This window comes from Dendrobates tinctorius, unplaced genomic scaffold (assembly GCF_039654945.1).
Source record: "Dendrobates tinctorius isolate UK_male_01 unplaced genomic scaffold, ASM3965494v1 ptg000015l, whole genome shotgun sequence".
Lineage (NCBI taxonomy): Eukaryota > Metazoa > Chordata > Amphibia > Anura > Dendrobatidae > Dendrobates > Dendrobates tinctorius.
This window is the reverse complement of record NW_027361683.1, coordinates 47,769,328-47,783,189: the sequence shown is the minus strand read 5'-3', so window position 1 is coordinate 47,783,189 and position 13,862 is coordinate 47,769,328. Positions and strand designations below refer to the sequence as shown.

At 44.9% G+C, this 13,862-nt stretch overlaps 1 protein-coding gene and 1 long non-coding RNA gene across 9 annotated transcripts in view; one reads left to right on the top strand and one right to left on the bottom strand.

Annotated features, from left to right (window-relative positions):
* Positions 1-13,862, bottom strand: part of LOC141077161 (uncharacterized) — a 392,656-nt gene that overhangs the window by 206,073 nt on the left and 172,721 nt on the right. The gene's annotated exons all lie outside the window — the stretch shown is intronic.
* Positions 1-13,862, top strand: part of SCMH1 (Scm polycomb group protein homolog 1) — a 148,830-nt gene that overhangs the window by 44,164 nt on the left and 90,804 nt on the right. For all 8 annotated transcript variants that reach the window (XM_073564161.1, XM_073564159.1, XM_073564160.1 and 5 more), the window contains one exon: positions 10,387-10,621. In XM_073564161.1, coding sequence (XP_073420262.1) covers positions 10,387-10,621 — 235 coding nt within the window. The remainder of the gene's footprint in view (positions 1-10,386; positions 10,622-13,862) is intronic.

The following is a 13,862-nucleotide window of genomic DNA, read 5'->3' as shown; positions in this document are numbered from 1 at the left end:
TATAAATTCCCTGCTCCTATGGCTGGTGTAATATCCCTGAGGAAGGTGCCAGGAAGGGCGCCGAAACGCGTAGGAAGGAATAAAGAAGTACTTTGTTACTACATCTTGCATCCCAGGTGATTTTGTGGATTCAGCAGCGCGGACTGTGGCACATCTTGCTTCCCATATTCTCTGGCAATCTATACAGTTGACTTAGTGACAATTTTGTGATCCACCCTAGAGCGGATTCCCATCTCTCATCCTCCAAGAGGCCCAACTCACCCTCCCACTTGGCCCTGGCGCCAATTGGGAATTTCAATAGGAAAGTATGTAACAGATCTCCATACAAAGCGGATATAACCCCACTTGTAGACCCCTTCCCACATACATACTCCAACACAATATCCCCCTGAATTTCAAGATGGCTACTCTTATTCTGAGCTTTGAAAGCGTGCTTCACCCGTGCTTACTGGAACCCACCTGAAGCTCTGAGCCCAAATGCCGATTGTAGCTGAGAAAAGGATTTCAGTCCATGTGGGTCCACAATCTGGAAAACAAATTGGATCCCTCTAGCCTGCCATTCCCCCAGTCCTCCCATGGATCTGAATTCTGGTAAGTTATTATTATCCCAAATTGGAGAGAACCGGGTCAGGCCAGTAACCCCCCGAGTTTGTTTAACCCTCCTCCAGAGTTTATGTATCAGAGATAATGTGGGGAATAGTTTCCCAACCCCCCCCAGTGAGCCATCCTCCAAACATTGTACCACTGGACACTGATTTGTCAGTTTTCCAAAATGTGTTGTATCTGCCAGAAGTTGCCTCAAGCGCCCACCCTCTCAAGTGCTGGCACTGGGCCGCAAGGAAGTATATTTCAGGATTAGGCAAGGCCAAACCCCCACCATCCTTAGGGCATTGGAGGGTTTCCAATCTAATACGAGGATGTTGCTTCCCCCACACTAATCCCCTGAACAAGACGTTTATTTGTCTAAATTTCTCCTGAGATATCCAGACAGGTGCATTATGCAGTGTATACATTATTTTGGGCATCAGAATCATTTTAATTAAATTAACCTAGCCCACTATCGACAAGTGCAACTTAATCCAAGCTCCTATTTTAGCCTTGAGAGCACCTAACATGGGGGTCAGGTTTTTATGTAACTAATCTGTGATTGGCAGGGATACCCATATTCCTAAATACTTAAATTGGTCCACTACTTTAAACCTGCCCTCCTCTACTGTTCTCCTTAAACCTTCCATTGTGTCGTCTATTGCAAACAAATTGGATTTACCCCAGTTGATCACCAATCCTGACATCCTCCCAAACCCTTCAATAAGTTGTATGGCATTGCCCAAAGATGTTTTTGGGTCACGTAGAAATAGCAAGACATCGTCCGCGTATAGCGCAATTTTTTTCCTTTAACAGGCCGTATCTGAACCCGGAAACCTCCCTTGATTGTCGAATTTTGGCGGCCAGTGGTTCCACTGCCAGCGCAAACAAAAGAGGGGAGAGCGGACACCCCTGCCTCGTCCCTCTGTGAAGTTCTACAGTGTGTGATAGTATTCCATTCACTCTTATTCTAGCCAGTGGCTGCATATATAATAACCGAACCCAAGATATGAATTGTGGGCCAAATCCCAAATGAAGCAGGACCTGCCATAAATTGCTCCATTCCACACTGTCAAATGCCTTATGGGCATCCAACGATGCAAACACCTTCTGGCCAGAGTTATCGACTTGCAACTGCATATTCATGAAAAGCCTTCTCAGGTTGACAGCCGTAGACCTGTCATGCTTGAATCTAGACTGGTGTCTGGGTGTACTAATTTAGAAATAACACCCGACAGCCTAATCGCCAACACCTTGGCCAGGAGCTTTACATCCTTTGTGAGCAGTGAACTCGGTCTATTTGATTCTGGCATCTGAAGATCCTTATCTTCCTTTGGGATGACAACTATTATAGCTTCTCTCACAGACAAAGGCAAGATCCCCTTACTTCCGGCATCCTCCAACACAGCCCTAAGTCTTGGTATTAACACCACTTCCATCCCTTTAAAAATATCCACTGGAAGCCCGTCCTTCCCAGGTGCTTTTCCTTTCGTCATTGATCCCAGGGCCCTGCTCAGCTCCTCAGCAGTGATGAGAGCCTCCAGACATTCCCTGTTATGATTGGGTCACCGAGGAGGAAAGCAAGACCCAGCTAAACCACAGAAAACCAGAGAGGTTGGTAACTAAGCGGATTGCAGACCCCTGATCCTATCCAGACAACTAGCAGTAGCCGTGGAGCGTACCTACGATGATCCTAGATGCCTCGACACAGCCGGAGAACTAAATAAGCCTAAAGCAAGAAAGGGGAAATCTCAACTGCCCCAGAGCAGACGCCAAATGAATAGATAGCCCCCAAACATATATTGTCGGTGAGACAAGATGAAAACACAAACACAGGTAGGAAAATAGACTGAGCAAACGATGGGGCCCACACTAACTAGACAGGACAGGAAAGGAAAGACTCTGTCTGCAATCACGCAAAAAACCCTACAAAAAATGCCCAACACGTCTGATAGAAAAACACTGAAGTCACTAGACTTCGCCCACTATATCAGCACTCTGGCATATTCTGAAAGCAGAGCAAAAAGAGGCCAATCTAATAAGGGACAAAAACAAACTGGTACAAGCAGTAACATAAGGATGAAAATTCCGCACAGTCCCAGCCGGAGCTGGCTGACCACACAAAAACTGAAATAGACAAAACCAGATCAAATGTGAACAATAGCAAAAGAACACTTAGTTTCAGCATGCAGGGACTGAGCTGGAAACTAAGACGTCAGGAGGCAGGAAAAAATCACCAGCAGGGATAGAGGGAGTCGGCTGTCTTAAATCCAGTCAGAAACTCCAGATCTCCAGTCATCCTCCTCATTATCAGGTGGCAGGCCTCTGTTAATTAGATCAGCTCCATTACCTCCAGTAACCACCAGAGGGAGCCCGGAAAGAGATCTCGCGACCCCTCTGTCAACATAGCCAGCTCCACTACCTTCTCTAGTAACTAGAGGTAGGCCAGAAAGCGAATTCACAACAATTCCCTATCTTCATTTTCTCCAGTCTGGGAAGTTTAATCCCCTCTAAAAATGCCACAGTGTCCTCAACTGACGCTCCCGCCCGAGAGGGGTACAGATCTGTATAAAATTCAGTGAAAACATCCAAGATGTCCTCACTTTCCGAAACCCTAGTGCCATCCCCCGAGTACAGAGAATGCACGTGTGAGGTACCCCTCTGGGCCGAAGCCACCAGCGACATGTCTCCCATCCTCTCTCCATCCTGATAAAAAAGCCAGCTGCTGGAATTCCCTTCTCCTTTCGGCTCGATCCAGGAAGATTTTATCTACGTTCTTTTGGGCAACCTTCATACTATTCCTAGCCTCCACCGTGTTGAGAGTCACCATTTCGTCCTCAGCTTCCTTTAACCTCTCTATCGCTTATTTCTCCGACTGCTTTGTCTTTGTTTTACATCTACTAATATCTCTAAATAATAACCCTCTTAGATACACCTTCATAGCATCCCAGACAGTAGACATCTCAGCACTTCCCTCATTAATGGTAAAATACTCCACCACCTCCCTTTTTAATCCCTCTAGATCTAAGCTAGTCAACCAGTTAGGGTGAATTTTCCCCTCTCCCCTGCGCCCGACCAGTGTCTTCGCCAACCGCAACTCTACCTCAACCGGGCAGTGATCCGAGACTGCCCTAGGCAGATACCTCACCTCTTTCATCATTGAATCCACCCTCTCATTTCCCAAAGCCATGTCTATTCTAGACAGGGTGTCGTGTGCCGGTGAGTAACATGAGTACCCCCTTTCCCCAATATGTCTCACCCTCCACAAATCAACCAACCCAATCTCCTGTGACATGACTCTGTGTCCTATTTTGAGTGTTCTTGTTTTTGTCCCAGAAATCATCATATATGTTATGGAGATCCCCAATAACCAGATGAGGCATACCCCCCTATGATCAGTCAGTTCCATCACTTCAACACACAACAGCACCCCAAACATCTTAGATATCACCACCACGTATTGTCCATCCGCATCAATATGCACTTCCATTTCCTCATAGCTTGTCCCCATGGGCATTAAGACTGACACCCCCCTAGAGTACGTATAGAAGGTAAAGTGATAAGCCTTCTGTATCCAATTCCTTTTCAACATATCCACTCTCTCTCGCACTAAGTGCGTCTCGAGTAAACATATCAACGAAGCCCTCTGGTCTCGAACATACTGAAGGACATCTGCCCTCCTGGTCCTATCAGCCAAGCCTCTTACATTTTAGCTCAGAACTTTAATATGGTCCCCCATAACACCACTTAATATACTGTAAATCAACCCCTCTCTCCCATACAAGCAGTCTTCCGAACCCTACCCCCTAAACTCCCTTCTCCACCCCTTTCCCTTCCCAAAACTATAATATCTTCCTCTCATCGAGAGCGGGGCTCCTCTGCCCAATACACACACTCTCTTTATTCAACTTTCCCCTCCCGCCACCACCGAAACCACGTTTCTGTTCATTGGTGCAAAACTACCAAAACATTTCACATTGAAGAGAAATAACAGTGCGTCGCCGCAGCACTCCATATCAGATCTCCATCTCTTACCATACTGTATATAACAACATCAAAAAGAGCCTGTAATTAGACAGACCGAACATTCCAAAGTCTGAAAACAATGCCAAAAGGGAGCATGTATCAAGAAGACTCAGTTCTCCCATTCCAGGCATGAAAAACAACTCACACCCGAACTAACACAGGTGCTCAGTCCCCTTTAGCTTGTAACTTTTTAGCATGAATGTCGATCCACTGGGTAGCATCCTCTGGTGTAAGAAAAAAACTGGACTTTTTCAAAGGCTACCACCCGCAGCCTTGCCGGGAACAGCATGGAGTACTGTACCCCTAGCTCTCTCAAACGTCTCTTGACCCCAGTAAATTTCATTCTCTGCTTTTGGACCGCAGCAGAATAATCCGGATAAATGGCAATCCTCTGTTCGTTGACAGTTAGATCCTCCATTTCTCTGGCCCTCCTGAGAATAATGTCTCTGTCCCTGTAGTTCAGTATTTTAGCAAGCATTGTATGGGCATTAGCATCCGTGGCAGTGGCGTTTGGAGGGACCCTGTGAGCCCTTTCCACAGTAAAAACTTTTGTTAGCATCTCATCTCCAATTTTCTTCCTCAATCAACAATCAATAAACTCAGTGGGATTTCTCCCTTCTGTTTTTTCTGGCAGATTCACAATACGGAGGTTATTCCTTCTGGACCTGTTTTCCAGGTCCTCATTTTTTGCAACCAGTTCCGACAGTGCCTGAGCAAACTTTTTCTCCGCTTTTGGCAGCTTTACTACATGGTCTTCTGCAGTGCTCACCCTCTCATCTACTGCACCCATGCGCTTATCCACCTTCTGCAGAGCTTTATTTATGTGAGCTATTTCACCTTTTACCTCCTGCAGGGTCTGCTTACATGAGGAGACCAAGTTAAAGACATCCCTCAGGGTCGGCTCCCCTCCTGGCCTCTCTTCGTTCTGTGCCTCTGTCACCACGGCCATATTGCTTTCCCCTGCTCCCTTCTGTACCTTAGTCTCAACTTCAGAAGTCACCTCCTCCTCCTCCTTATCCGATCCATCTCCTCCTGGTGTTTTTGCCTCTTCACAGCTTCCACCCGTGCGAGAACTGCTGGAGCTTTTCAGCGGCCGCCATGCGCTTCTGACATGTGGCGTTAGCTTTTGCAGCTTCCTCCCTGGCCGCGACGCCATCTTGGATTGCTCCTGCATCTCCTCCACCCGCATCTCGCTGCCTCCATCTGGTCATCTCTCCCTCTGCAGACCACCCGACCGGCACTCCTCTGGTCCCTGGACCTTCAGGCAGCAGTCAGCACTTGATTTAGGGCAGGCAATAAAATCTGCACAGGATTAATCTCTCAATGGCAGTGGGAGCTCTCTCCTGAGCGTCCTCACATGGCTAGCTAGGACACGCCCCTGTCATGTGCTCTCTGCTCCTTTCAGGGGGGCAGACAGTGGCTGGGAGCTTATGTTCCCAGGGATGCTAGATTTCTCCCACCATGTCAGTGTCTGCTGAGGTGTTGTCGAGTGGGAAAACTGTTAGTCATAGCAACCAATCACAGCTCGGCTTCTTTTTACCAGCTCTGATGAAGTGAGAGATGCTTAGTGATTGTTTGCAAGGGAAACTGTTGCTTATAGCAATGAATCAGAGCTCACCTTCTTTTGAACAGCTCTGGTGAAATGAAAGATGCTTCGTGATTGGTTGGTGATACCCACACACACACATTCATTTTTATGTATAGAGATTTATTGACATTGGTGGCCTAATTACAAACATTACTTTATTAAAGTTTCTGTACACATCACAATGAGACAAAACCCATCAATTATATAAACAGTACTTGGGCCCCCTTGTCTCCTGAGCCAAGTGTGTATGTTTATGGGGGATTAGAATAGAGCTGATTGTACTTCATGCAGCATGAATCCAATGGCAGGTTCCCTTTAAGGGGGTAATATTAATCCATGTAAAATAGGTCTCCTCCAGAAGGAATAAAACATCCTAGTGACCCCTATAGTTGCTTGTGATATTGAGCATTGCATTTGGAGGTTCTCCTTTTTGTTAATGCTTATTATTACATTAGTTAAATTCTCTGCTTAGAAAGGGAGAAAAGCAGAACATTTTCTTCCATTCTAAAATTAAACAAAAGGAAACCAGATGTACCCCATATAAGTGCAGCGTTTCAGAAAAACACAGTTTGAAAAGAATGCCGAGGACTATACCTCACTAGTCAATAACGTTCCTGGGTTGCTTCTTCAGTTGTCTGTTAGGTCTCTCCCTATGTACACACTGGAGAGGGTAGAGAGCCATATCAGACTGGTCAGGTCTCTCCCTATGTACACACTGGAGAGGGTAGAGAGCCACATCAGACTGGTCAGATCTCTCCCTATGTACACACTGGAGAGGGTAGAGAGCCATATCAGACTGGTCAGGTCTCTCCCTATGTACACACTGGAGAGGGTAGGGAGCCACATCAGACTGGTCAGGTCTCTCCCTATGTACACACTGGAGAGGGTAGAGAGCCATATCAGACTGGTCAGGTCTCTCCCTATGTACACACTGGAGAGGGTAGGGAGCCACATCAGACTGGTCAGGTCTCTCCCTATGTACACACTGGAGAGGGTAGGGAGCCACATCAGACTGGTCAGGTCTCTCCCTATGTACACACTGGAGAGGGTAGGGAGCCACATCAGACTGGTCAGGTCTCTCCCTATGTACACACTGGAGAGGGTAGGGAGCCACATCAGACTGGTCAGGTCTCTCCCTATGTACACACTGGAGAGGGTAGGGAGCCACATCAGACTGGTCAGGTCTCTCCCTATGTACACACCGGAGAGGGTAGGGAGCCACATCAGACTGGTCAGGTCTCTCCCTATAGTCTTTGGATGGCTTTTTTCAAACTATATTTTCTCTGAAATGCCAGAACGTATGAGAGTAAAACATTCCTGGATGAAAAAATTGGCTGCAAGATGTTACCTTGGGAAATTGGGGAAATAAGGGTGCGTTATCTAAGCTTAGTATTAGAGATTATGTTCAGAATAAGTTGAGAAGTTAATTTTGCTCACCTTGTGGAGTTCTGCAAATAGGCACAACTCTGAAAAGGACGAATATGCAGTGCTGATCCTTGATGGTGGTTTGCTGCCAACGTGTAGTAATAGAAGAAACGGTAAACTAAAATGTGGACGCTTCTACTCAATGTTACCAAATTTCCAAAAATATGTGATGGGTAAAAAGTACTTTATTTTTTAAATAAAAGTCACACAACATACTAGGATACTAGAGAATAATAAAATACAATATTAAAACACAATGCATTTCGGCCTGTAAGGTAGCGCTGTTATTCAAGTTGGGGATACTCGCTTAGCCGCCACAAAACCAGATCCCGCACAGGTTTTCCAAAAACAATCATAGTCCATGCGGTTTATTTAGCATCATAAACCCACAGCAGCAACATAAACTTCATAACATCAGCATAGCGTCCATGACAGAATTCAGCTCTGTAACTCCTGTGGTCACACAGGTTATACACTGTTCCATACGCAGGCTCTTCAGCCTCAGTTATCTCACCCACGTCAGGATTTCCTCATGGTTCCTTCACCATGCTGCAGACATCCATTCCCTCCAGGGAACTCTCAGACATGTGCAGCCATTATGCACACAGGCACTCAGGAAGGCTTACACATCCTCCAGCGAGACCTTACAAACGGACCAACCAGGTCCCTGCATTCACCTCATGTGACCTACCTTGGCCACCTTATATGGTCCGTAGCCACGCCCACCAGGTCACATGGCTATGACCTCATCACAGGTCCTTGAACCGCTCATACACACTTTATACTAGCGTTCTTAAACACACTCCCTGGGTGGGTTTGTAGGTCACTAGTCCCTGACACATTGAAACAGCACCTCAGCAGTATCACTGCTGATCAACACACACATATGTCTCCATCTCAAGGCCTCCCACCTTGAGATACATAACGGTCATTCAGCTTGAGACACATTACAATCATTCAGGACACTGGAAATGCTTATACTCTCGTCCTGGGACATCCACACAGCGCCCCCTAGCGGACACAGTGGTCACTACACCACAGGCCATTCAGCCTTCTTCAGGTATTTTTTGATATGTTACATGGAACTTATTTATACCGATCCATCTCCTCCTGGTGTTTCTGCCTCCTCCACTAATGAATTGCCACACACAAGCATCAGCAGAAATGCTTGCAGAAAATCCACAATCACATGTCAAAAATAACAGAAAAACAATTCCATGTGAAATATTCAACACCAACAGAATTGTAATAAAATAGACAAAGATATGTGCAATAACTCCTTGGGTACATTTATCTAGTCTTAGATTCTTATCGCTTTTGCTGATTTTCATTGGTATTTTTTTATTTATTTATCTTTTTTAAATAAAATACGGTATTTTTGGAACCTAGGTACAAATCGAGTGGAAGCGCCCACATCTTGGTTTATCGTTTCTTCTGGATGCAAAAATTGAAATTTCAAATATTGAAAAAGGGAATCAGTCACTAGATTCATGCATTTTAATATTTTCCTATCCTTCAAAGAGCCATCACTTATATTTTCCATAGATATGGCATATGAGGGCTTATTTTTACAAGATAAGTTGTAGTTTTTGAATTACATTTGCCATATAATATATGGGAAAAACCTTCCAAGTGAGCTGATATGTTGAAAAAAAAAAAACACAATTCCAACCAATGTTTTATGGATTTCATTTTTAGGGCATTAAATATGTGGTAAAAACGATCTGGCAATGTAATTTTGCAGCTGATTATGATTACAGTAATATGAAACATTTATTTTTTCACTCTTTGGTGGCTTCAAAACTTCTGAGCTTTGTATAAAATAAATGTCGGCATTTTCAAAGGTGCATAACTTTGTAATATTTTGTTATTGGGTTTGTAGGACTGCTTGTTTTTAGCGGGCGGACCTGTAGTTTGTTGATGCCATTTTGGGGTCTATACAATGTTTTGATCACTTTTTATGGAATTATATGTGGGAGGTGTGGCAAACAAAAAATGTCTTTTGGCATTTGGATTTTTTTTTCTTTATGATGATTCACATATGGCTTAAATAATTTTATACTTTCATAGATTTGGCATTTTACAAATGCAGCAATACCAAATTTGCTGATAGTTTATTTTACAAAATTTCTCTCTTTCTCTTCTTCTCACGAATCAAGGGAGTAATTTAAGGTATACCAAGTAGTTCATGGCATTTGTGATAATGGTGAAGGGTAAAGGGTGGATGAGGGAATTGGGCTGCTTAAATAATGCCATAATGATTATTTGTGGCGTTTAAGAGGTTAAGAGCAGTTATCAGAGCTTGCTCCTTTCGCTGCTGCTCTGTATCACAGCCAGCATCTGCCCTTTTTGGAGCAGACTTTGCTCTTGATCCCGTTTCACACACCACGATCCACTCAATGGTGAATATATCTGTCATTGAATGTTAAGGAGTTAAAATACAATATAGTGACTTTTGTTACCCATGTGACAGCACACCAAAATGAATAACACTGAAATAGAGGTACTAAAAACCAAGCCATACTTACCTGTAGAGCAATTTCCTACAAGTCATCCTTCAGGTAAAAACAATTACAATAAGTAGCGTCTGATCATAATAATCTAGGACTTTACCATGAACAATACAAGTAGCAAAATATACTCTGAAAAATAATGGAGATCTAATAAAAAAATGAATTGTATCACAATGTTTTTAGATGTTCTTTAGTCTATTTAGATTAATATATTGATTTCTTTATTTTTTTTCGCCTGACTGCTCCCAGTCCTGTTCTCCCCCATCCAATGATTACAAGATTGGAATGAAGTTGGAAGCCCAGGACCCAAGGAATACAACTTCTACTTGCATCGCCTCTGTGGTAGGCCTGACAGGAGCAAGACTTAGACTGCGTCTTGATGGAAGTGACAACAAAAATGATTTTTGGAGATTAGTTGATTCATCGGAGATCCAACCCATTGGCACATGTGAAAAGAGTGGGGGCATGCTGCAGCCTCCCCTAGGTATGTCTCACCCATGTACTTTCATTCTATTCATCAAGCTACCTATGGGTCAGTGAAGGCATAAAGCATCATCTTCAAATACGTAGAAGGGAAATTTGTCATCCCTCTGTCAGTTTTCTGACATCAGAAGGTCTTACATTTTTTACACTCTTTGCGTCAACTCTTCGCTTATTTAAAAAGTTGGGCTGCACTTGCATGAATGGGCATGGTCAACCATAGCGCAACAAATTTACTATAATGTACAATAGACAATTGTCAAGCATTGTAACTGAAAGTATCTGGTGTGGATTTCAAAGTCCGGTGAACAGACAACAAAAGAATGTGACAAAATATTAAGAAATTAATTATTAATACATTTAGGCTATGGGCACACGTGCGGAATTCCTGCAGAAATTTCCGCGGCAATTCCGCAACTCTCTGCCGCGGGAAATACGTGAGAAATCCACATGCGGAATTCCTGCGAAAAACTAGTGTTTCGCAAGCATAATTAGCTTGCAGAATACTAGTGTTTTCCAAGCGATCTGTAGCATCGCTTGGAAAACTGATTGACAGGTTGGTTACACTCGTCAAACATAGTGTTTGACAAGTGTGACCAACTTTTTACTATTGAGGCTGCCTATGTAGCATCAGTAGTAAAAAGATATAATATTAAAAATAATAATAAAAAAATTGCGTAATTCTCACCTTCCGGCATCCCCAGGCCTCAGCGATGCTCCTGGTAAGTCCCGTTCGCAGCGATGCCTTGCGATAATGACCCCAGATGACGTAGCATCATGCAAGACCGCTACATCATCACAGGTCATTGTCGCAAGGCATCACTGGGAACAGAGTTGGCGGGAGCATCGCTGAGGCCTGGGAATGCTGGGGGATGCCGGAAGGAGAGAATATCACGATTTTTTATTTTTTCTATTTTTTACAGGGATATGGTAACCAGGGCCTGGAGGACAGTCTCCTCTCCTCCAGACCCTGGGTATGATCCGCACATTTTCCGCTTACTTTGCGCATGGTGGGCTTAGCCACATGCGGAAAGTAGGCAGAACAATGCATTCCTATGTGTGCGGAATTCCCGCAATGCCGCAAAATGAGCCTGCTGCGTATTTTTCCGCAATGCGACTCCACCGCGGAAAAATGCGCAGCATAAGGCTAGGTTCACATTTGCGACTGGGCAAGCTGCGGAGGGCTGCGGATGTCCTCCGTGAAGCTCCGCCCACGGCTGCACCTCCTCCGGTCAGCTACGCCTATGGCCGCATACTTCTGCATGCAGCCTGCGTACCCTATCTTTAGCATTGGGTACGCAGGTCGTGCTGCAGTATGCGGATGCCTCGGCATGCGTCGTTTTGACGATGTGGCGACCCCCGTCAAACGCACCATGTTGGAAAAAAAAATTTTGTTGCATCGTCAAAACGACGCATGCAGAGGCATCCGCATACATCCGCACGGCCTGCGTACCCAATGTTAAAGATAGGGTACGCAGGCCGCGCTGAACGGAAGAGGCGCGGCCATGGGCTGAGCTTCACATAGGTCTTCCGCAGCTCGCCCAGCCGCAAATGTGAACCTAGCATTAGCACAGCATGTGCGGAATGCCATTGAACTCAATGGGTTGCTTATTTTATGCGTTTTCGCGTAGAAAAAAACGCAGCAAAAATGCATAAAATCCGCGGGAATTCCGGACGTGTGCACATAGCCTTACTGCACCTAACTCCAGAGTTCTTCTGATTAGGTAAGTTTAAGAAATGCCTGTCTTTGTAAATTCCCCAGTAAACGTGATTGAAGTGGGGAGGATTGGATGTCATCATGCCACTTATAAATAATTTGGACATCTTGTAAACCCAGGTAAGTCCTTCTGTAGCTGTTGTGGCAACTGCAATTCGTGGAAGCTACGTTTAGTATTCCTGATAGCTGTGGCCATTTTTACTTTGTTATATCTCCAACTATTGCTGCCATAGTGATGGGACATATTGTTGCTTTGGTAGGAACAAAGATAAGCAGCAGGCATAGACCTCTCTAGATACCTAGCTTATGGAAAGGACTGAATCAGAGGGTTGACATCTTATCTCCAACTTCTGATGTCCCTGCAGGCAGAAGCTCAGCAGAGATTGCAAGCTTTTGAGACTACTCAGGTCTCTTCATCAGGCATAGACTAAAGGTACTGTCACACTTAGTGATGCACCAGCGATCCCGACCAGCGATTTGACGTGGTCAGGATCGCTGGTGCATCGCTAAGTGGTCGCTAGTGAGCTGCCACACAAGCAGATTTCACCAGCGACATCGCAGGGGTCAGGGGTCGCTACTTACCTGTCAGACGAGGCGATCCTGACGTCCTCCCATCCGCGTCCACGCGTCGCTCGTCTCCACAGCAGGAAGCCCAGCAGGAAGCTGACGATGAGAAACGGTCCAGGACGTTCTCGCGCGATCAGCGATAGCCAGCGGGGGAGCTGTCGGAGGTAAGTATCAGACATAGCGATATCACTAGCAATATCGCTATAACGTCACAAAAACCAGTGACGTTATAGCGATATCGCTTAGGCCTGTTTCACACATCAGTTTTTGTGTGTCAGTTAAAATCCGCCAAAATGGAGGAAAGCGGATCCGTTGTTAACTGATGTGAATGGATGTCACCGGACCGTTTTTTTTTTGACGGATCCGCCAAATGAAGGATTTTAAAGGAACCGCTGCCCGGGAAGGAGAGAGAGAGAATTTTTTGTTTGTCCGCCAGAAATGATTTCAGGGTTAAATTTCCTCCTAACATCACTCCTCCGGGCATGCGCTCTATAAAAATGCGGATCCTGCAGTACAAAAAACGTTACATGGTCCGTCCAGGTATCTCGGCGGACGCAAAAACATTGACGGATCCGCAAAAAAACGGATCCAACAGATGGCCATCCGTCAAGATCCGCCGGTAATGCAAGTCAATGGGGAAAAAAACGGATCCGCCCAAAAAAATGGCGGATCCGTTTTTTTGCAAAAACAGCGGATTTTGACTGATGGTCAAAAACGGAAGTGTGAAACAGGCTTTAGTGTGACAGGCCCTTAACATCAGAGATTATCAGAACCTGTGACAAAACAATCTCTTGTCTATGAACAGTTATATCAGGGACTTTAAAATGTTATATGTTAAATGCTACTCTCTGAATATAACATCTATTTAGATTAACCCAAGTCTATATTACAGGGAATCACTCTGCAGGATTTCACCCCCAGAACTATTTGTATGTGCATGTATCTCTTTCAAACACAAGTC